Source organism: Typopeltis vanoorti, chromosome 1 (genome assembly GCF_054136105.1).
Source record: "Typopeltis vanoorti isolate ZY-2024b chromosome 1, IOZ_Tvanoo_1.0, whole genome shotgun sequence".
Taxonomy (NCBI): Eukaryota; Metazoa; Arthropoda; class Arachnida; order Uropygi; family Thelyphonidae; genus Typopeltis; species Typopeltis vanoorti.
In genome coordinates, this window is record NC_143549.1 from 11,733,224 (window position 1) to 11,757,097 (window position 23,874).

At 37.9% G+C, this 23,874-nt stretch overlaps 1 protein-coding gene across 4 annotated transcripts in view; it reads left to right on the top strand.

Annotated features, from left to right (window-relative positions):
- LOC150109786 (uncharacterized) overlaps positions 1-23,874 on the top strand; it is a 1,408,745-nt gene that overhangs the window by 983,184 nt on the left and 401,687 nt on the right. For all 4 annotated transcript variants that reach the window (XM_090396626.1, XM_090396635.1, XM_090396653.1 and 1 more), the window contains one exon: positions 658-869. In XM_090396626.1, coding sequence (XP_090252752.1) covers positions 658-869 — 212 coding nt within the window. The remainder of the gene's footprint in view (positions 1-657; positions 870-23,874) is intronic.

Sequence of the window (23,874 nt, forward strand, 5' to 3'; positions counted from 1 at the left end):
AAGATAGAGAAGATGGGGGGCGGAGTCTGGGAGTGATGGTGGTGAACAGGGGCCTGAAGTTTAGGAATCACTGCACAGAAAGTTCTCACATCAGATAATGGCAATGTGCATCATTGTCATTATCTGATGTGAGAACTTCCCTGTGGCCTTGAAATACAGAAATAAAGTGATTATATCTCCACTGTATAAGGTCTTGATCAAGCCTTATATGTATCATTATGCAGAGATTTAGACTGAGGTTTCATGGAGATAAGAATGAAATGGTCCATAGAAGATTGGCCACAGCGTATTTGATCTTTAGAATATGGAGTCAATTGAAGAAATGTAGTTTGTACAACCTTACAACTATGAGAATTGTGTTATATTGTTATTGAGATAATGGGAAGAAATTTTTCATATAATGGGAAAAAACAAGGTGCCATCCTTGGAAATCTTGTAAAGAGGATGTGAGAGGTGGGAGCAAATTCTTTGCATGGAATATGAATTTAAAGCATCGTTTGATGAGCTTTTTATGTAATAGTGTGTACCTCTTACAAGAAGTCTTTTGACTCAATAAAGATCTTGTGTTTAAAATAATAATAAAATAATTCTCTCCTCTCATCCCATATATGTATAATTATGTCCATCTTTTATAATTGGTTTTGTTTTGTACTTTAGGTATCTCCAGAACTTTTATATAAAGTGGCAGGATTATGTGGATACTATACCAGCAATGAAAAAGATGATCGACGAACACCTGATGGTCAGCCAGTTTCCACTACTCAAGAATTTGGTGACAGCTGGTCTTTGGACTCCAAAGAGAAATGCACAACTTCCACATGCCCTCCTAGCATTGCAGGACAAGCCTTTAAGTCCTGTAATAAACTAAGGTAATATACCAATAAGTAAACAAAATGAATATAGAAGTTATAAAATAGTGCTTTTGTAATGATACCATTCATTGTCTCAACAATTGTACTTTGGATACAGTTTTGCTTTTCCTAATTTTGACGTTAAAATAGTATGATAAAAGGAAAAGTTGAAATGACTCTAAAATTCAATAGAGATCCTGTTTTGTTAAATTTCATAAAATTTCATTTAGCCAAAGAAGAATGTTTATCATAAATTAATATTTCAAAATGGTAGAATGGTAGTAATAAGGGAATTTTCCTCTACACGGCAAGCAAGAGAAAGAATAATTATGGCAGATTAACATTGGTGGATACTCATGGCAAACTAACAGCCACAAAGGATATAGTGGAATTATTGAACAAGCACTTTATCAGCATATATCATACTGCTGTAAATGATCCGATGTAATATATAGAAGAGAAGCAAATATTAGAAGAATTGGAGGTGAAAGAATCAAAGGTGTACAGATGTTGGTTGGGTTAGATGTGAATAAGGCTATGGGAACGGATGACGTATCACCACATATTCTAAGGATTTTGCCCCACAGTTGGTTGTACCCTTGACCCTGTTATTTAATGAAAGTCTTGCAGATGGTAAGATTCCTAAGAGTGGAAAGAAGGCAAAATAGTACCACTCCACAAGAATGGTTATAAGACAGAAGTCTCCAACTATAGGCTAGTCTGTATGACTGCGGTTCTGATCAAGGTGTTGGAGAGATTGGTAAGGAATAAGAAATACAGAATTCGGTTGATGTACATAGCTTTCTTTATGATGGTCAGCATGGATTTGTAAAGGATAGGTCCTGTTTTAGTAATTTACTTGCATTTTATGATAAGATGACAAGTGTGTTAGATAGATGGGAGAATCGTATACAGTGTTATTCTTAGACTTTGCAAAAGTGTTTGATAGATTACCACATGATAAGTTGGTGTACAAGCTACAGAGGATGGCAGATAATATATTGGTTAGATAGATCAGAGATTGACTCTTTGAACGATACTAGCAGGTTGTGTATGATGGAGCAGTTTCTCAAAAAAGGTTGGTAACCAGTGGCATGCCCCAGAGTTCTGTTCTTGGGTCCCTGGTGTTTAACTTGTTTGTAAACAATATATCATGTGGACTGACTGGAGATCTTCAGTTATTTGCTGATCATGCAAAGTTGGAAAGAATTATAAGTAGCACTGCTGATGTTAAATCCCTCCAGGAAGATTTGAATAGACTTTTTACTTAGACAAAAGAGTGGGATTATAGTTTTAATATCAATAAGTGCAAAGTATTGCATTTTGGAGTGCAGAAATATAAGGCTGTGTACTATATCGATGATGCCATACTGCAGGAAGTGGATGAGATTAGAGATTTCGGAGTGATGGTTGATAGCAGACTGAAGTTTAGAGGGCATATTGCTTGGGTTGCAAAGGTTGCAAATCGTAGTGCTGCTATGATAAATAATACTCGAACATGCAAGGATAAGGAAGTGGTGGTGGTGCCACTGTATAAGGCACTGGTCAGACCACACTTAGACTATTGTGCTCAGATCTAATCACCTGGTTTTCAATGCGGAGATATTGGATAGGGTCCGGAGACGAGTGACTAAGACGATATCAGGAGTTTGGAATGCTGGCTATAGAGAGAGGTTGAAGAAATGTGGATTGAAGAGTTTGGTGGATAGGAGGAGGAGGAGAGGTGATATGATAGAGACATTTAAGTTAGTGAGAGAATTTTATCAGATTAATTCAGAGGGAATTATAAAAAGAGTAGAAAGTGAGAGGAGAAGAACCATAGGTCATTCCTGGTTTTTGTAAAAGTGTAGTGAAGAGGGGTAGGAGTAGATTTTTTACATTTAGAATTGTCAGTGAATGGAAGCATTACCAGAGATTGTTGTTAATGCAAGGCATGCTAAGAATTTTAAGATTCTATATGATACATATGTTGTCAGTTGAATGAACATCCCACAATGAGTCTGTCAACTCCATGGAAGGTGTATTATTACAAATAATAAGAATAATTAATTTCATAATGTCCAATACAGTGAGGAATTGGGGAGAATTGTTGAACTTCCTTATATTATAGTACAATGTAATTCATTCGTGTGTAGAGGCTTAAGTGCTGTGAGGACATCATGTTGGAGGCTTAATGGATTTTTTACAACACTCAAAAAGAATTAAAATAGAATTTAATACTTCCTATATTTCGTCCTAGTCACTAGGACATCTACAGGGATTACAAAAACATTTAATGTAACATACACACAAATAATAAACAATACTGAGCCCAACCACGTGGGTGACACTAAAGTCCTATCTAGTTGGAGTGCCCTCTAAGGTCAGTAGTAGGTGGCCCGGAATGTAAGGTGGGACCTCTGGTGATGAGTGTTTCCCAAATCTTCGGACGCTTAATACAACCGTATTTATTCAGATTTGGTTGGTTTTTGAGAGCTGCTGCTGCTTCCAAGAAAAGTCTCACGTTCTTGAATTTGTTGTGGTGGAGCATGGTGGTTTTCTTCCAAGATACCCTGTGGGTGGTATTATGTTTTGGATACCACCCACAGGGTATCTTGGAAGAAAACCACCATGCTCCACCACAGCAAATTCAAGAAAGAGAGACTTTTCTTGGAAGCAGCAGCAGCAGCTTTAAAAAACCAACCAAATCTGAATAAATACGGTTGTATTAAGCTTCCGAAGATTTGGGAAACACTCATCACCAGACGTCCCACCTTACATTCCAGGCCACCTACTACTGCCCTTAGAGGGCGCTCCAACTAGATAGGACTTTAGTGTCACCCACATGGTTGGGCTCAGTATTGTTTATTATTTGTGTGTATGTTACATTAACTGTTTTTGTAATCCCCGTAGATGTCCTAGTGACTAGGACGAAATATAGGAAGTATTAAATTCTATTTTAATTCTTTTTGAGTGTTGTAAAAAATCCATTAAGCCTCCAACATAATGTAATTCATGTATAATTGGTCACATGTTGCTTGTCATTGGAACTTCTCTCTCATCTCGTCACCTACAAGAAATCCACGTAATTAGACCTATTCACAAAACTAGATTTGACTATATCAAGGCTCTATGAAGTGGAATGATAACTTTGTTATCTCGGTTTGTTAGTATATTGTTCTATAACCAAGTAATTCTAAGAGCTACCTAGTCCACAAAATTGAAATATATTGCATTCATTTAATGTCCATAACACTCCTTCCTCAGATCATCAGCTTCATCAATTTCATGGAGCATAGTTCTATCAAGTAGTGTGTTGTAACTATTTCCTCCATTTCATGGCTCTGTACTTTTCCACATTAATCTAGCATATATTATCCTTTTCCCATACTATCAGCTTCTTTAAGTCATCCTTGAAGCTCTTTATGCATTAACTCTTAAAACATAAAGTACCCAATTCTGCATCATCATTATTTATCATTTCCTGTCTCGCTGATATTCAAATTCCAATACCAATGGTCCAAGCAATAAAGTCCTGCAGGATACTACTAGTCATCTGCTTTCTCTATATATTATTCTTGGTAACTCTACATCAGCCACCACCATATCTATTTCACAAAACTAATATCCATTGTAGTATAGTATAGTATATTATGTGTAGTATGTTATAAGATAAAGGCCACCAAGATAAAATATATAATCAATCGTTGCTATAGGCCAGGGGATACAAAGGATGATATAAATGGTTTCAAGAACTTAAACTGCAGGGACAGATTGGAAGAGGAAAGAACAAATGGACTAAAGGGAATAGAATTTATGCATCTGTTATGGAATAATTACTCAAGGTAGCATTGTGATGAAAAGTACCAGGGGTTTGAGAAAGCTTGAGTTTAGGGAATCCATCAGAAGATTTGTTGCAATGAAGACCATGTTACCACCACCACCTGATGAGAGTTAGCATACAGTCTTGTCTGGAGTGATGGCTAATTGTATAAAATTTTCAGTAAGAATGGACATACATGGAATTATAGAGATGATAATTGTGACAAATCAAGGAGACTTATTGAAAGTGCTGTGACATAAGAAACAGCAGAAGAATACTAGCAGGTCATGGGAAATGGTCAAGAGATGTTCAAGGAAGTGGTGGAAAGCTACATACCTAGAACTAGGAGAATAAATAAGCTGATAATTAAATACGAGAGGAATCATTAAGCATGAGGTGAAAAAAAAAAAGTAGGTGACCCATATAGTAAGGAAAACAAATTCAGAGTAATAGTAGAAATCAGCTGAGTGAGGTGATAGTAATCTGAGTGAATGGATTTATTTTGATATGTAGCAAGTAAAAGAAGGAATGGCTATGGATGCTAATAATAGATAACTAAATCAGATAAAATACACTGCTTGGAAAGAAGTCAACAGCCACCTCATTCCCCCATGGGCAATGTGCATTGTGCCATGTCACGTGTTTGTAGCCAGAATAAACTGGAGAAATGTGATGCTCCTAAGTGCATCTGGGTGAAGTGGTTGTGAGAAAGTAACTGACAGTGTTTGAAAGATGCATTGTGATAAGATGACATGTTGCAGGGCCATCTGTTTGGCAAATTGTTGACAAATTGGGGCATTCCAGTTAAACAATCAGTAATACCATACTGATACCTGCAGTGGATGACCCACCACACTCGCCAAACATGACCATAGGGTGCTGTGAAGGATAAAAACCATTTGTTGGTTAACATGTTGTAATGCAGAGTCCAGGCATCAACTGAAATATGAATCTGCACAAAAACATTCAGAACTGAGGCACATAACATGAGTTTCCATGGTAGGACCACAATATGATCTTAACCAACATGCAGCATCATCTTCAGTGGTGCAAAGAGACATGGTACAATGGGACACAGAAACTTGGAAAGCTGTGTTATGGAGCAAGGAATCATGCTATACCCTCTACCAAGCAGATGGATGAATGTAGTGGATGCCTGGTGATTGTCTCTTACCAGAATGCTTAACCGTAAGTATGAAATTCGGAGGTGGCTGTGCAATCGTGTGGTCTTGTTTTTCCTGTTTTGGCCTCAGACTTCTGTTTGTGATACCATGAACATTGAACTCCAGGAGGTATCTGAACATTCTGTATAATGCAATGCTTCCTGCTTTGTGGTGTTCTATTATTGTCTCTTTCAGCAAGACAATTCACCATGTCATAAGGCTGCTGCCATAACTACATGGTTTTTGGATATGAACATCACCACACTTGACAGGCTCTCCAGAGCCCTGATCTCAACCTTATTTTCATTGATTGCTACCGTACACTTGTGGAAAGTATGTCCTATAGGATTGCTAGTTATCACAGCGAAAAAGAAGGTCCCACATCTTATTACGGTGGGTGCCATGGCTGTTTGTTCCTCACACTATGGTGTCCATTGACTTATTTCCAAGCAGTGTACACTGGTTTCTATAAATTAAGGACCAAAGAGGAAAAAACACAATAACTCAGGAAGGAGGACATCTGAAAGTCGGTTACATTATGTAAAAAAGTTACACTGAATCTAGTTATTGTATAAAAATAAGTGGCATTATCGATTTCATATCCAAATATGAGCCATGGTATAAAAGTGAGTGTGTTGGAATGGTTTTCCATTTTGTATCTGGAGTGAGAACAAGACATTTCATGATAGCAAAATTCTTGCATATGGCTGCAAGAAATCATTTAACCAGTGAATTCAGATTGTGAGCCATTGTAAGAATACAGGCTTGCCAAACTCATTTGGAGGCAGCCAGATGGTGACTTATAGAGACAAAGTCCTGGACTTCTTTGTTTGTCCATATGTAGGTGTGATGGGACGTTTATCCTACAAGACTATAATCTCATTCTCGTTGTGTGAAGCTTATGCTTAATATCCTCAAGAAGAGACTTTCATATATATGGACTGTCCAGCCTGGTCTCCTCACTTTAATCCTATTGAACATGCTTGGATAATCCAGGTAGATGTGTTGCTGCTCTCCATCCCTCCCCTCTCTCCTAAACTTTGAGGGATTTAGGTGAGCTTTTTAAGTCCCTCTAGCTGTGCTCCTTCACATCATTATAAGGTATGAAACTTTGTTGTGAGCATTGTATTTCTCATTTTGGCCTCTTTTTTTTTTTAACCATTGTTTTCATCTACCCATTTCTTACTGAATGAAATTATTTATTTACAGTTTTTGTGGATGTTTCTTTCACATCTCTTATCATACTACCTTTCACTGAATTGCATAAAACTTCATCATACAGTTTTTGAGTTATGAATTTTCTCTTTGTTCCTTAATTTATGGAAATTAGATAGTTGAATTGCTGAATAATCACTTTGCGGAGGTGTGTGGAGATATTGCAGTAAGAATGTGACAAGAACTAATGTAGAAATCATGATAAATGAAGTAGTGGCATGGGATATTAAGGAATCTAGTCTCTGATCTTTGATCAAGATTAGAACTAAGCAACCCCCAAAAATTCGGTCCATTTTAAGGGCCCCACACAATATATATTAGTGTTACCAAGTAATTTTATAAACTTGGTTACTTTACTCCTAATCCCAAGTAAGCAAACAGTTAAGTTTGCACCTGAACGTAGTTCAAGTCTAAAGGTGCTGCAACACCACCTTTTAACTTGAACTAAATACATTGAACTGATGACAATTAGCCATCACTCCAGACAACACTGCATGCCAACTCTCATCAGGTGGTGGTGGTAATATGGTCTTCATTGCAACAAATCTTCTGATGGATTCCCTAAACTCAAGCTTTCTCAAACCCCTGGTACTTTTCATCACAATGCTACCTCGAGTAATTATTCCATAACAGATGCATAAATTCTATTCCCTTCAGTCCATTTGTTCTTTCCTCTTCCAATCTGTCCCTGCAGTTTAAGTTCTTGAAACCATTTTCATCATCCTTTGTATCCCCTGGCCTATAGCAACGATTGATTATATATTTTATCTTGGTGGCCTTTATCTCATAACATACTACACATAATATACTATACTATACTACAATGGATATCAGTTTTGTGAAATAGATATGGTGGTGGCTGATGTAGAGTTACCAAGAATAATATATAGAGAAAGCAGATGACTGGTAGTATCCTGCAAGACTTTTTGCTTGGACCATTGGTATTGGAATTTGAATATCAGCGAGACAGGAAATGATAAATAATGATGATGCAGAATTGGGTACTTTATGCTTTTCATTAAGGGTAAATACTAAGAATAGTGATCAGAGCTTATTCCACCTTTTTTTTACCTATATATATATATAGCTGAGAAAAGGCTGGTGTTGCTTCAAGTCAATATCTAAATAGAAATGTGGCTTTAAAAAAAAATAAAAAAAAAAGGATGCAAATACTCATATATTTTTGTGTCCATAATAACCTGTTTGCAGTCATGTGCAAACAGGTACTCTGTTCCCCCCCCCCCTTCCACCTCAGGAAAAGGGTAAATACTGCCCTGACCATCTGCACTAAATATTGTGCCTAAATAGCTGAAATGTTTTACTTCTTCTATAGGTTCACCATTAAGTTTACAGTTGATGTTTTCAATGTTTCCGCCTATTTTCATTGTCTCTGCCTTTTTATTGCTGATTTTCATACCAAACCTATTACAAACATATTACAATTATCAATTTAGTCAGGGAATCTTGCATACTTGTACTGGATTTATTTATAAGTATAGCTTCACCTGCATAAAATAAAGAGCTAAGATTAGCATCAACAAATTTGATATCAAATTTAAATACCACAGTCCTTTGCAATGTGATCCATATAGATAATGAATAACAGTGGAGATAATGTGCATCCCTTGTTGTACATCTGATTTTACTTCAAACCATCTTCCTGTACCTCCTTCAACTCTAAATGCTCACTTACAGCATAAATAGAGCTATGCATTTCTTGATGTAATGTCCCATTTACACTATAGAAGAGCTTTCCTCTTGGCACCTTGTCATACCTTTTCCACATCAACAAAACCTAAACAAATCGTTGTTATATTCCCAAGATTTCTCAACTATTTTTTGTAAAGTGAAAATCTGATCCTGACAACCTCTGTTTGCCTGAATGCAGCTTATTCTTCACCAAGCTTCTTTTCACAATTTTTCTTATCTCCTTCTCAAGTATACTTGCATAAATATTACCAGCAACATGTGAGGAAATACCTCTGTAATTCTCACATTCAGTTTTATTTCCCTTTTTATAGATGGTACTATAAGAACTCTGCTTCAATCCTCTGGAATTCAACCCTCTGTCCAAGCCTTCTGAATTATGCACTTTATTGAGTATTTCTGCTGAAGTTCATCTACTACAGATGGCTTTACACATTTCAGGTTTTGATGTCTTTTCCTACTTCACGTATGGATTTGTATTGCTAACCACATTCCTGTTGGGAGTTTTCTACCATGATGCTAAACTTCTTGTTTCATTTAGCAGTCTTTCAAAGAAATTACTTTAGACGTCTAGAATATAGTTATCTTCAGTTTTCATGTCACCTTTATCATGTCTGATTCATTTTACAGTACTTTTTTCTCCATTTCTGAGATTTTTCAATAGCTTCCAGAATATTTTGCCATCTTCCTGATATTTATTTTCTATGGTCTTCTTACCAAAGTCTTCCCATGACAGGAGGGTGCTCGTGAGTCATGCTTTAATCTTTAATCATGCTTGGCAGATGTGTGTAAGAAGCGCTCCAGATTGAGATAAGTTATTCTTGGAATAATTAAGTATATATGAGTATTTGTTTGAGTAAGAGTTGCTGTAAAAGTTGTGTGCTACCATTATTATTAGTGTGGAGGATTGTGTTTTGCTTAAACTTAATTATGAATTTGTTGTTATTATTAGACTTTAGAGTGGTAAACGGCACTTAACGAATCAGTCATTTTGTTAAGTGTGAGGTGTGCTATATGTATTCTTTTGATTACATAAATGATTTGTGGATGTTTAGGGCAGATGGAAGGAGGGTGTGTCCGAAGTGTGACCTGAACGAGGAATTGATGAATGCTAACATGAAATTGATGACAGAAAGTGTTAGTAGCGAGAATGTTGAGGGGAAAATGAGTGCACATTCGAAAGAGAAGGATAGTGTGAAAGAGAGGCAAAAAAATGTTAAAATACAGGTAACCCTTGTATAACACAGTACTTATACAATGCGGTTTCGATATAACGTGGTCTACAAATTGTAGTATCCCTTGTTGAACCCGGTACTTATACAATGCGGTTTCGATATAAGATGGTCTACAAACCGTAGTAACACTTTATCTTTTCATATATTTTTCAACACGCAACTTAAAAAACTAATTTTTTATTCATCAAATTTGCATCTGCATATATCATGCATGTTATAACTTATAACTTTTGTGACTGGATTGACCCCGATCCCATGGATTATAATCTCTTCATCTCTATGAAAAGTGGCTTAAATTAATGAGAGTTTATCGATCACCTGGCTCACCCATTTTAGGGTAGTGTGGGAGCATCTGTACCGATGAGTAAGGCCGCTTTCAGGCGCTTGTGTTTCCACCTATCGCTTTCATCGTAGTTAGATGACTCTCGAATGAGTTGATTGGGATGAATAGCTTCTTTGATTAAATATGTAATGGTAGTATCACGGAGAAACATTAGAATATCCGGAATGTCAGTGTCTCAGTGGAGGAGAGTATTCCTGATAAACCACGGAGCATTGAATATCATATGGAGACATTAGTTCTGGATGACCTATAGCTTTTTGATGTTGCTAGGGGAGGTGTCACCCCAAGCCGGAGATCCGTAAGTTAATGTGGGTCTAATGATTGCTTTGTAGATCTGTAGTTTGTTTTCGGTACTGACACAGCTTCTTCGGTTGAGAAGAGAGTAAAGTTGCATAATTGCAGAGTTTGACTTGCTGCAGGCATAATCAGTGTGAGAGTTAAAGTTAGACATTATCTACTTCAATATCTAGATATTTGGTGCTGGATTTCCATGAGATAGCTGTGTTGAAAAGTTTGACTTCTCTGTAGTGGGATGTCTTCTGTCTTGTGAAGAGAATGGTTTTTGTCATCGCGCATCTGGTTATAAGTAGCAAATTTATATTAGGGGAAATACTCTTTAGCACCATGTGCATCAATTGCTTACCGTATAAAGTGTTTATTGTTGAAAATTGTCTTCGTTTTGGCCAGGAAAGCACATTAAAAATCATACGTGTGTTAATCTCAAGCTGAACACTTTATTTTCTGGTGAGTTACATACAATATGTAATGCTTTTTTATGTAAAAAAATTATTTTTATAGCAATGGCCACTTAGAGCACTTTTGCGATATGGTTGAAAATGAAATTAGTGAATTAATTGATGGGGAAATAGATTTAAATGAGGAGGAACTGGTACAATTAATAGATTACGTCGAACCAAATGGTGGGGAAAGTTCTGCCGAAGATTCTGATTGTGATGAATCTGTTTAGGAATTCAGTTTAAAGAAATTAGCAGAAGGATTGAACTTAGCAAGAAAGTTATTTTATGGATAATGATCTCTCAATGGAGCACTCCGAAAAATTCATAAGACAGTTGGATATTTGTTTATCTCCGTATTATGAACTTAATAAAAAAATTCAAGCATAGTGGTAAGCAAGGTCTTATTACTGACTTCTTGATAACTAAACCAGCCGAAGTATGCAATGAGAATTATACAAATGATGCCCAAGAGATTTCAGGTGATGAAGACGTCCCGTCACTCGTAAATAAAGAACATCTTCGAAATGGTAGTTTTGAAGAGAGTGATGACAATTGAAATATACACTTTATTTTGCCTAAAACATTTATGAATTATGTGCAATGAAGTTTACGTACAATTTATAATTTTTTATAATTTTATACTATGTATTTGTTTCATAGTTTATTTGTTTTCTTAACTTACATGAATTACCTGAGTTAAATAAAAATGTTTTTTTTTGTTGGATATATAATTTTTTTTATAATCTTTAAAAAAAAAAGATTTTGGAACCTAACCATACTTTTTCTATGTGATTTGAGTCTCACATAACGTGATTTATATAACGCGCCATTTATATGGAACCTAACATCTGCATTATACAAGGGTTACCTGTATCAGTAAAAAAGAATATGAGTGATCTGAAAACTGTAATGGATGTTAAAAAGGGCGACGGTGGCAGAAGGGAACGACTGAAACCGGAAATGGGATGACTCAGGAATCGAAAGTGGAAAAAATCGAAGAATGAATGATAGCGAAAGTTGGATGCATGTTGGACCAAAAGTATAGAAACACAGAAGGATGAATGAGAGTGAAAGTGAGAAGAGGGGGTCAAGAGTTAGAAAATTAGATAGATTGAATGATAGAGAGAATGTGACGCGAGATTCAGAAGTTGAATTGGATTGGATTAGGCAGGAGATGAAATGAAAGCAGAATGAAATTAAGAAAATTTGAGTTTATTTATTTGTATGGAGTTTCCACCCTTTTTCTCCCCCGTCCCTATTGGGGCGAGTTGAGCCTCCCTCACGAGGGGTTAAGTATTTATGGCTGTAGATCCAGGTCTGTTCACATAGCCGGTTTGCGGGATGAAAAATGGCAGGAAAAACAGTACTGCCCATGCCCAAGACCGACTAACTTTGCTATGGCTGAGGAAGATCCTCAAATTCCTCATTTCTTTGACGGGAATCAAACCTAGAACACTCCTTCCCCAGTCATATGGTTGCGAAGCGCATAGCCGCTAGGCTAACCATGCAGACAGAAAATTCAGGTAAAAACTATTAAAACAAATCTTGATGGCATGAAAGAGTTAACAAAAGATGAGCGAGTGGCGTTGTATGGTGACTCCATTATTAAAGGTGTGCTGGATCTTAGGATGCATAAGGTATGTTTTCAAGGTGGTAAAATGAGTAGAGTGATTGAGGCATTGGATATGAGGAGGGAGCGAGCAAAGAGTTGATGGTTTTAATAGGAACGAATGATTTGACAGAGGACAAAGAGCACATCAGAATGGATATCAGGAAGTTGCTTAGAAGGATAACAGAGAATAGTGTGACAGAAAGGGTAGTGAGCATGTTCCCTATGTATGACTGTGGTGAGATGAGGCAGAGAGCAAGGATTATTATTATTATTAAACAAGACCTCATGGAGTCAAAGACTCATCCGGGAGGTCCTTTTATCACACACACATCTCATCATACCGTGTCTTAAACACACTCAAAATCCTTACAGACACCACACTCTCAGGCAAGGCATTCCAATCATTCACAACTCTGAACAAAAAACCCTCACTACTCACACCCTCTTTATACAGTTTCCAGGGATGACCTCTGGTTCTCCCCTGATCTCCCACTATTCTCTGTAGAACTTCTCCACTATTGATCTTATAACAACCTCTTACCAACTTGTAGGTCTCTATCATATCTCCCCTCTTCCTTCTCTCCACTAGACTCTGCAAATTACATCTTTTCGATCTTTCCTCATACTCGATATTCCAGAGATCAGAAACTACCTTAGTCAGTCATCTTTGGACCCTTTCCAACATCTCTTCATCCTTCTGAAAAACCGGTGACCAAATCTGGACACAATAGTCCATGTGTGGCCTAATCAAAGCCTATACAATGGAACAAGAATCTCCCTTCTTCTACACGTCAGTGTTCTCCGCATCATTCCCAGAAGTCTTTGTGTTGTCCTCACAATTTTGGCGATGTGTCCCCTAAATTTTAGATCCTTATCCCCTATCACCCCCAGATCTCTTATTTCCTCTACTTCCAACAATATATTCTCACCAAGCATAAATTCTGCATTCCATCTTTGTTTTCCAAATTTTAAAACTTTATATTTTGAAACATTGAACTCATATCCTCATTTTCTTGCCCAGTCACTCAATTTATTCAAGTCTTCTTGCAAGGCCACAACATCTTCACTTCTCTTTATGGTTCGTCCCAACTTTGCATCATCTGCAAACAACTGAATATCTCCATCCAAATCTTTGACAATATCATTAATATACAAGTTAAATAGTAATGGCCCTAAAACAGACCCCTGAGGCACTCCTCTAGTGACTTTCCTTTTCCTGGATATCGCACCCCCATACACAACTCGTTGATACCTATCAGATAGCCAGTCTCCAATCTAATGCACTGATCTAGTGTCCAACCCCATCTGCTCTAGTTTGACTGTCAACTTATCATGAGGTACTCTATCAAAAGCTTTTGCAAAATCCAAGTATATTACTGTGTATCCTTCTCCTCTGTCCAAGGAAGTAGTCACTTTATTGTAATAAGTAAGTAGATTACTAAAACATGACCTCCCTTTAGCAAATCCATGCTGTCCATCAAAGATTACACCATTGTTGTCAACCCAACTCTGGATCCTAGTTCTGACAAGCTTCTCCAACAACTTAACCACAACACCTGACACAGATATGGGCCTATAGTTTGATGCTCGAGTTCGATCACCTCCTTTATGAAGTGGCACAATCTTGCCTTCCTTCCACTCTTTAGGAACTTGACCAAGTGCAAGACTCGTATTAAAAAAATATGTCAAGGCAGGTGTCAACTCTCTGCCACATTCCTTCAGAATATGCAGTGATATATTATCAAGTCTTACAGCCTTATTTATATCTAGTTTACTCAACTCCCCAAACACCTCTTGCTCACTTACAGTCAGTCTCTCCTCCCCATCATCAACTGCTCTTAATCTCTCCATGAAGTCACATTCACAAGATTGAAAGATCTTTCTGAACTGCTCATTAAATATCTCCACCACAGATTCTGCAACAGCTGTCTTTATGCCATTTTCTCCTATAACTGCCATCCTTCCAGAATCATTCTTTCTTTTGCTGGCTACATATCGAAAGAACTCCTTATGATTCTTTTTGGTTTCATTAGCTAACTGCTGTTCATACTTCTCTTTAGCTACCCTCACCAACCAAGTCATCCTCATCCTCCTTGCCTGGTCTTTGTAGACCTCATGGAGTTGGTTATTTCCACTTCTCTTATGCTGGCTCCACAATGCTCTCCTTCTCTGTATCGCATGCTTAATCTCTTTATTCATCCATCTCAAATCTACCTTATTTAACCTTCTCACCCGTGGTATACAGTTAGACATTGCATCTACTAAATAGTTTTTGAAAATCCCCCAATCTGCATTGATCTCTTTTCCAGCTAACCCCTCATTCCATGCTACACCTGCAAGCTGTCTCCTGAGCTCTTCATAATCACCCCCAACCCCTTGTAGTTCCACATATACCCTTTTTTCACAGGGGTCCTTGCATTGCTGGCAACCACCCAGGTAATCACCTCATGGTCACTTTCACCAATTGGTGGCTGATTTGACACCTCATTTATAATTACATCCTCCAATGAGATGACCAAATCCAAGACCCTTAATCCTCGTGTGCCTTCTGCTACATACTGTCTGAGGTAGTTATCCCTCAAAAACTCAAGAAACTTATTTTCTTTACTTCCAGTTGCTATCTCTTCATTCCAGGCTATATTGCCATAATTAAAATCACACATTATGATCACGAAACACATCATATCTTTCCATCTCTATTCCTGTCAGGATGTCTTCCTCATCTAACCGTGTCTCACTTATTCCGACAATCTTTGGGTGCACAGATGCAATTAGTGCAACCATTTCATCCGCCTTGTTTCTTATACTTCTAGCATTGGTATACAAACACAACAGCTCATTTCTGGATCTACAGCTTGTTCCACTGAATCCGCTCTCTCGAGTGGTATCAGTGGTATAGCTAAAGGAAGGTATGAAATGATGCCGAGAAGAATTATGAATGATATGCTGGCTGAAATGTGTGAGGAGATGGGAGTACAGTTTGTTAATGTGTAGAGAGTTTGAAGGAAGAAGTGAACTGTATGTGAGCGATGGACTGCATTTAAGTGGTTATGGTATGAGTCACTTGGAGAGACTGGTGCTGCTGGAAGGTAGAGAAGTTAGCAAATCAGACCAAGTGGAAAGTATTGTGAAAGAGCAGGAGAGTAAGACAGGAGAAATTGAAGAAGTGGATATGAATGGGGAAGTGAGTGATATGAGTATAGAAAATGAGAGAATGGGTGTGCAAGAGGAGCAGGAAACGAGGAGGCTCAGGGTGGACAGGGATACACAGCGTGAGAAGGGTGGATGCTACAAGAGGAGGTGAGAGCATGTGTAGACAGGAAAGGAATGGGATGACCTGGGATGAAAAGGAAACAGTTGGAATTGGAGAGGGTTCTAGAATGAATGGACAGAAAAGACAGTGGAGCCAGTCAAGCATGGAGAGATCACATTGAGTAATTGGTATCTGTGGAACTAGCTGTAGATCCAGAAATAAACTGTTGTGCTTGTATACAACTGCTAGAAGTATAAGAAACAACAGATGAAATGGATACACTATTTGCGCCTGTTCACCCAAAGATTGTCGGAATAAGTGAGACATGGTTGGAAGAGGACAACATCCTGACAGGAATAGAGATGGAAGGATATGATGTGTTTTGTGAGGATAGAAGGGATAAAAGGGGAGGGCGAGTGCTATTGATGATAGAGAAAGAGTTAAGTCCACACAAAGTCGAGACACAAGAAGGAAATAGTGCAAGTGGTTTTGAGGCAGTATAGTGTGAGATAGAGGTGAATGGAATCAAATACTTGGTTGGATGTTCTTATAGACTATGTAATGTGGATGGTGGTGATAATGACATGTATAATGAAATTAGCCAAGCTAATAAGAAAAGGGTGATCATAATGTGTGATTTTAATTATGGCAATATAGACTGGAATAATGAGATAGTAACTGGAAGTAAAGAAAATGAGTTTCTTGAGTTTTTGAGGAATATAATTACCTCAGACACAGGGCACACGAGGATTGAGGATCTTGGATTGGTCATATCATGAGTGGATGTAATTATAAATGAGGTGTCAAATCATCCACCAATTGGTGAGCATGACCATAAGGTGATTAATCCCCAAGTTGCATTGATCTCTTTTCCAGCTAACTCCTCATTCCATGCTACACCTGCAATCTGTCTTCTGAGCTCTTCATAATCACCCCACTTGAAGTTCCACATACACCCTTTTCTCACAGAGGTCCTCACACTGCTGGCAAAGAGCTCAGGAGACAGCCTGCAAGTGTAGCATGGAATGAGGAGTTAGCTGGAATAGAGATTAATGCAGCTTCGAGGATATTCAAAAACCATCTAGTAGATGCAATGTCTAAATATGTTTCAACAGTGAGAATGTTAAATAAGGTAGGTGTGAGATGGAGGAATAAAGAGATTAAGCATGCAATACAGAAAAAAAGGGCATTGTGAAGACAGCATAAGAGAAGTGGAAATAACCAATTCCATGAGGTTTACAAACACCAGACGAGGAGGGTGACTTGGTTGGTGAGGGTAGCTAAAGAGAGGTATGAAATGATGCCGAGAAGAATCCTAAGGAGTTCTTTCGATATGTAGCCAGCAAAAGAAAGAAGGATGACATTGATTGGAGAAAATGGAATAAAGACAGCTGTTGCAGAATGTGTGGTGGAGATACTTAATGAGCAGTTCATAAAGGTCTTTCAATCTTGTGAATGTGATTTCATGGAGAGATTGAGAGCAGTTCATGATGGGGAGGAGAGACTGACTGTAAACGAGCAAGAGGTGTATGGGAGTAAACTAGATGTTAATAAAGCTGTGGAAGTTGATAATATATCACCATGTATTCTGAAGGAATGTGCCAGTGAGTTGACACTTGCCTTGACATATTTTTTAATATGAGTCTTGCATTCGGTCATGTTCCTAAGGGGTGGAATTCAAGATTGGCCATATCATAAATGAGGTGATCGAACTCAAGCATCAAAGTATAGGCCTATCTGTGTGTCAGGTGTTGTGGTTAAGTTGTTGGAGAAGCTTGTGAGAACTAGGATCCAGAGTTGGGTTGACAACATTGGTGTTATCTCTGATGGACAACATGGATTTGCTAAAGAGAGGTCATGTTTTAGTAATCTACTTACTTATTACAATAAAGTGACTGCTTGTATAGAGAACAAGGATACACAGTAATATACTTGAATATCGCAAAGACTTTTGATAGAGTACTTCATGATGAGTTGATAGTCAAACTAGAGTAGATGAGGTTGGATATTAGACTAGTGCTTTGGATTGGAGACTGGCTATCTGATAGGTATCAAGAAGTTGTGTATGGGGGAGCGATATCCTGGAAAAGGAAAGTCACTAGTGGAGATTACCTCAGCGGTCTGTTTTCGGGCCATTACTGTTTAACTTGTATATTAATGATATTGGTGAAGATTTGGATGGAGATATTCAATTGTTTGCAGATGATGCAAAGTTGGGACAAACCATGAAGAGTAGTGAAGATGTTATGGCCTTACAAGAAGACTTGAATAAATTGAGTGATTGAGCACAGAAATGGGGATGCGAGTTCAGTGTTGCAAAATGTAAGGTTTTAAAATTTGGAGAACAAATATGTGATGCTGAATTTATACTTGGTGAGGATATATTGTTGGTAGTGGTGGAAATAAGAGATCTGGGGATGATAGTGGTTAAGGATCTGAAATTATGTGACACATAGCCAAAATTGTGAAGTCAACACGAAAGCTTCTAGGAATGATGCAGAGGACACTGACTTGTAGAAGTAGAGAGATTCTTGTTCCGTTGTATAAGGCCTTTATTAGGCCACACATGGGCTATTGTGCCCAGATTTGGTCACCTGGCTTTCAGAAGGATGAAGAGATGTTGGAATGGGTCCAAAGATGACTGACTAAGGTAGTTTCTGACCTCTGAAATGTCGGGTATGAAGAAAGATTGAGAAGATGTAATTTGCAGAGTCTGGTGGACAAGAGGAAGAGGGGAGATATGATAGACCTACAAGTTGGTAAGGGGTTGTTATAGGATTAATGCTGGAGAAGTTCTACATAAAATAGTGGGAGATAGGTGAAGAACCAGAGGTCATTCCTGGAAACTGTATAAAGAGGGTAGGAGAATGAGAGGCAGGTTTTTTCATGCAGAGTTGTAAATGATTGGAATGCCTTGTCTGAGAGTGTGGTGTCTGCAAGGAGTTTGAGTGTGTGATAAAAGGATCCCCTGATGCGTCTTTGATTCCATGAGGTCTTGGGATAATAATAATAATGAATTTTGTTTAATTAGTTTTACATAGTGCTTTGCATTTTACATTTATCTCTAAGAGCACAAGCTGACTTCCTTGTTTTGAAGGGAAAACTGATTCAACTGCATGAAGAAAGTGCCAAATAGAGAGGCAGAAAATTATTGAACAGTCATCTCAGGAGGTCATAATTATGATCAAGTTATTGGAGAAATTGGTTAAGGCCAAAATTAAAGAATGGATGGGTAAGAATAGGATACTCTATGAGTCGATAGCATCATTTCATGAAGGGTATGCATGTGTCTCTATTTTCCTCAATTTTTATAAAGTGAGTACCTTCTTTTAAAGTAACAACTAATTTGGTTAAAGGGAATGGGTTAGATAATACTTCTGAACTTTACAGAGGCATTCATAAAATGACACATGAAATTCTGTTAAATAAATAGGAGTAAATAGGTTTGGTATTATTTACCAAATGCTAAATTATATGAATCTCATGATGAGGATTAGAAGTTGGCTCATTGATAGACATCATAAAGTAGTTTATGACGAAGTAGATTCTGAGAGAAAACTAACTAGCACTTGCGGCTAGATGCTGCACTTGAACCACTAGTATAAATGTATTAAAATTACTGTTATTGCATGGGCATCTCCATGGATTCTGAAAACACATCATAGGAGACCTTATCTTTCCATACAATATCTATCATACCTCTCCTTGAATCCATTAACTCCTATCTTATCCTTCTCATTTGTCGTGGACGGGTTGAGTCCCCTGTCCAAGACAAATTTTCTGGCATATTAATGCAGCTGGTTTGCCACTCCTTTGCTGCATCCCCTAAGGGCAATATTCATGATTTTCATCCTGATTGCAGGACGAAAAACCCCATATAAACTGAGGGGGGAAACCCTGCTGTCCACACCCAAGACCGGCTAACTTGACTATGGCTGAGGAAGATCCTTAAGCCTCTCTCGTCATTGATGGAAATCAAACCTAGGACATTCCTTCCCCAGGCATATGGTTGTGAAACGCATAGCCACTAGGCTAACCATTAACCATTCAGTCTGGTTAGCCTAGTGGCTAACCGGACTGAATCCATTAACAGATAAATCATTCACAACAGAAACTCATTCCTTTCATTCAGCTCTCTTCAAGTAAAACATCTAGTCCTTACATGCTTCTAACCATGATCTTACTCAATTTTCCTGGGTGCCCTCTTGTTTTCAACCTGTAGCCAAATGCTAAATTATTTCCTTAGCATGAATCATATAAAATCCTTTAAATAACTTAAGTTGTTTCTATCAAATCTGCTCTTTATTGTCTATTATCCAACTTTTACAACCAACAAATCCTTAGCTTATAGAGAGCATTCCACAGACAACTCATAATCTTGGTCACTAGTCTCTGGATCCTCTCCACTATTTCCTCTCCCCTAAGAAACCCAAGCAACTATACATGAGTGCATTAATCTAGATGTAACTGTATCAAGGCCTTGTAAACAGGAATGATAACTTCGTTATCTGTGCTTGTTAGTGTATTCTTCAGTAACCAAGTAATTATATGAGCTGCCATGGCATCCTTAGCAGTATTCCCTATAAACTTCAGCCTATCTATTACCACTATCAGATGCCTAGCTTGTTTCTTCAATTCCCTGAAATTTATTTTCATCAAGGTGGCACACAGCTTGTTATCTATTTACTGTTACCCATTATCTTTTTACCCAAACTGTCAGCCTATTTAAATCATTCTGTAAACTTTTCTCATTGCATTAATCAGCAAACAACTGAATATTTCCCTTCGATTTATTTCTTATATTATTTATATACCAATTAACCAAAGTTACCAAAAGAAAAAAGGTATATTGTGTGATTTTTGTTGCCACTGGCTACATATTTCCCACACGAAAATAGATGCCTCAGCACTTTTTACCAATCTCAACCACCCATTCTTCTGTTCAATGTGCCTTCCTTCCATAAAACAGCTACTAAGCCTAGGCAAACAAGTTGAAAACCTCAAACAACACCTAAATACTATGATCGATACTTTCTCTTCCAAAATCCAAAAGTTGGAAACTAAGCTCAAGATAATGATCAGCACCCAATTGCAAGTGCACCCATGTTTGCTAATGAACTCTGCGACCTAATTACATCAATGGTACTAGTCACTCGAAGCCAAAACAGAAGACTCAATGCCATTATTCTGAACTTTCTGGCAGAAAATGGTAAATCATTAAAAGAAAATGTCAGCAAATTAGCAGGAGAATTGAATTTCGATCCGAGAAATATCGTCAGATGCCATTGTTTCAGACCCATAAACAAAAGAAAGGATGGAAAGAACTTTCTGTGTCTTGTGAATGTGAACTGCGACACAACAACAAACACATCCAAACTAATAACAGTGCTAAATAACAAGTTAAAGGACACTTTCCCCCAGTCGTGTGTGCATGCTCGACTTGATTTAACTTTTGCCCAGAGGGAACAAAGATGCCAACTCCTCAAGACAACTAGAAGAAAAATGCCAAACTGGAGACAGTAGTTGGATTATAGACTACAAAGAAACCAAACTAATACAAATATCAAGTGATGCCACTAGTAGCCAGCAAGGAGCATGTTTCCTATGCAGGCACTGCACAGGAAACATGCAGTGCCTGCATAGGAAACATGCTATGCAGGCACTGCACAGGAAACATGCAAGACCCTTGCAGTCAAATCCATGCCTCATAGAACCTTGCATATCTACTTCACCAACATCTGTGGCCTCAACTCCAACCTTACTAGTGTCCACTGCCATCTGCAGTTCACCAAATCCCCACCTACTCTTTTTAACAGAAATTCAAATCTCACTTTACCCCAGCACTATCTATCTATCTCAACCTTCCATCCAAACTATACACTATTTATCTCCTTTCAACCCAAGGGTGGTGAATGTGCATATATCCACTCTGACATACCCTGCCAGAGAGCACCTAACCTAGAATCGCCCTACCTTTGACCTTCTTTGGTTGAAAATACCCCTCCTCCAATTAGGTCTGTTGTCTTTGTTGCTCTCCTAATACCACCAACCACTCTGAGCTCTTTAATTTCTTCTCCTTAAAAGTTGAGTTTCTCCAGTCCCACTCTCCTAATAGTGAAATCATCCTCCTAGGTGATTTTAATGTCCATAACATCAACTGGCTTTCCTCTTCCAGTTGTACGGATTCTGCAGGCAGATATGCTGAAACATTTGTCATCACTTACGACCTTACACAAATTGTTCACAAGCCAACCAGAATATCAGATAAATTGAATCACTCCCCAAATACCCTAGATCTCTTCCTTTCCAATGATCCTTCCAAATATGCAGTGAATGTAGTGAGCCCTCTGGATAATTCTGACCACAAACTAGTGCTCATCTCCTCCCCCATGCAACAACATTTACACAGCCACTCCCACACACAAGTGGTTTGGCATTATAACAGTGCCAAATGGGACAGCCTCTGAGACTAATGCTTCATTCCCATGGCTGGACTATTGTTTTCAGTCTTCCAATCCAAACATATGCACCGAACGTGTCACCAAAGTAATCCTCTCTGGCATGAAAACATATATTCTCCACACTTCTCTGAACTGCCTTCCCCTATCTAAATCCTGGTTCTCCAAAAGATGTGCCAAGGCTGCACAAATGAAAAATCAGACATCAAAATGGCTCAAATCAAAACTCCATCCTCCTTCAGTGCCTATACTGAAGCTCAAAACAGATGCAAGAAGTGCTAAGATATGCTTTTTTTACCAATGCTCTGAAAACAGGATTAGAAGACTGCAAACAATAATCCAACCAGGAATGAAGCATAGTAGTCTCCGGGGATATCCCATTTGGCACTGTTCTCGGGTCCCCACAATATCCTATCCTATTCTATCCTATCTTATGCCATCTATAAATACTCTCTTACTCCACAGCTATATATCCCAAAGCCTGTTGAATATTGGCCTATATTCAACCCAATCCTAAAAAGGGGTGACAAATCGCTGCCATCTAACTACCACCATATCTCACTCACCTTAGTCCAATCTAAAGTGATGAAGTTAACCATCAATTCCCAACTCCTACTCTATCTTGAAGGTAGTACCCTGTCTAATACTGACTACAAGATATTTTTCTGCATTATCAATAACAGGCTCAAAGTAGAAATGAAATATATAATTAAAAGCACACAGATGTATGAAATACCAGGTCGAGCAGTAGAATTTAATCTATTTCTGTTACATGATCTAATCCACTTAGTTAACACAAAAAAGCAGTCGATGGCAGTGCTATCAGTAGACCTTACTCAAGCATTCGATAATGTCTATCATTCCTTTCTATTCCGCATCCTCCAACAAATTGGTGTAGGTAAAAAACTGCTATCTGTTATCAAAGGAGCCTATGCCAATTCAACCACCCACCTCCTAGTTAATGGATTCCTGTCATACCCAGCAAAAATTCAAAAAGGAGTCAAGCAAGGTTGCCCTCTCAGTTCACTGCCCTTTGCATTGGTTCTTGAACCTTTCTTACAACAAGTCAGCAATAAACATGCTGTGCGAGGAATAACAGTTCCTTCAACTAAATGGAAAATAAGGTATTAGCATATGCCGATGATGTAGTCAAAACTTTAAAGGATAATGATTCCATATATATATATATATATATATATATATGACTACTACTATTAACTCGGGGTTGGGATATGTTCATTTTTAATATTAACTGACTTAAAACGAGAATTATAACAAAATGAGATTTATTTGAAAACACAACATGTTTCGTCGAGATTGACTTCATCAGGCATTAAGAACATAGAAAGATATTAAAAGACACTGAAAATAACATTGAGACACTCTAAAGCTATACAATTATAAAGTTATAATATTCCTTTATGATATTATAAAGTTATTATAATAGTAAGTTTACCATACAAACGTGCTTCTTGACTCTGCCAAAAATAAGATCACG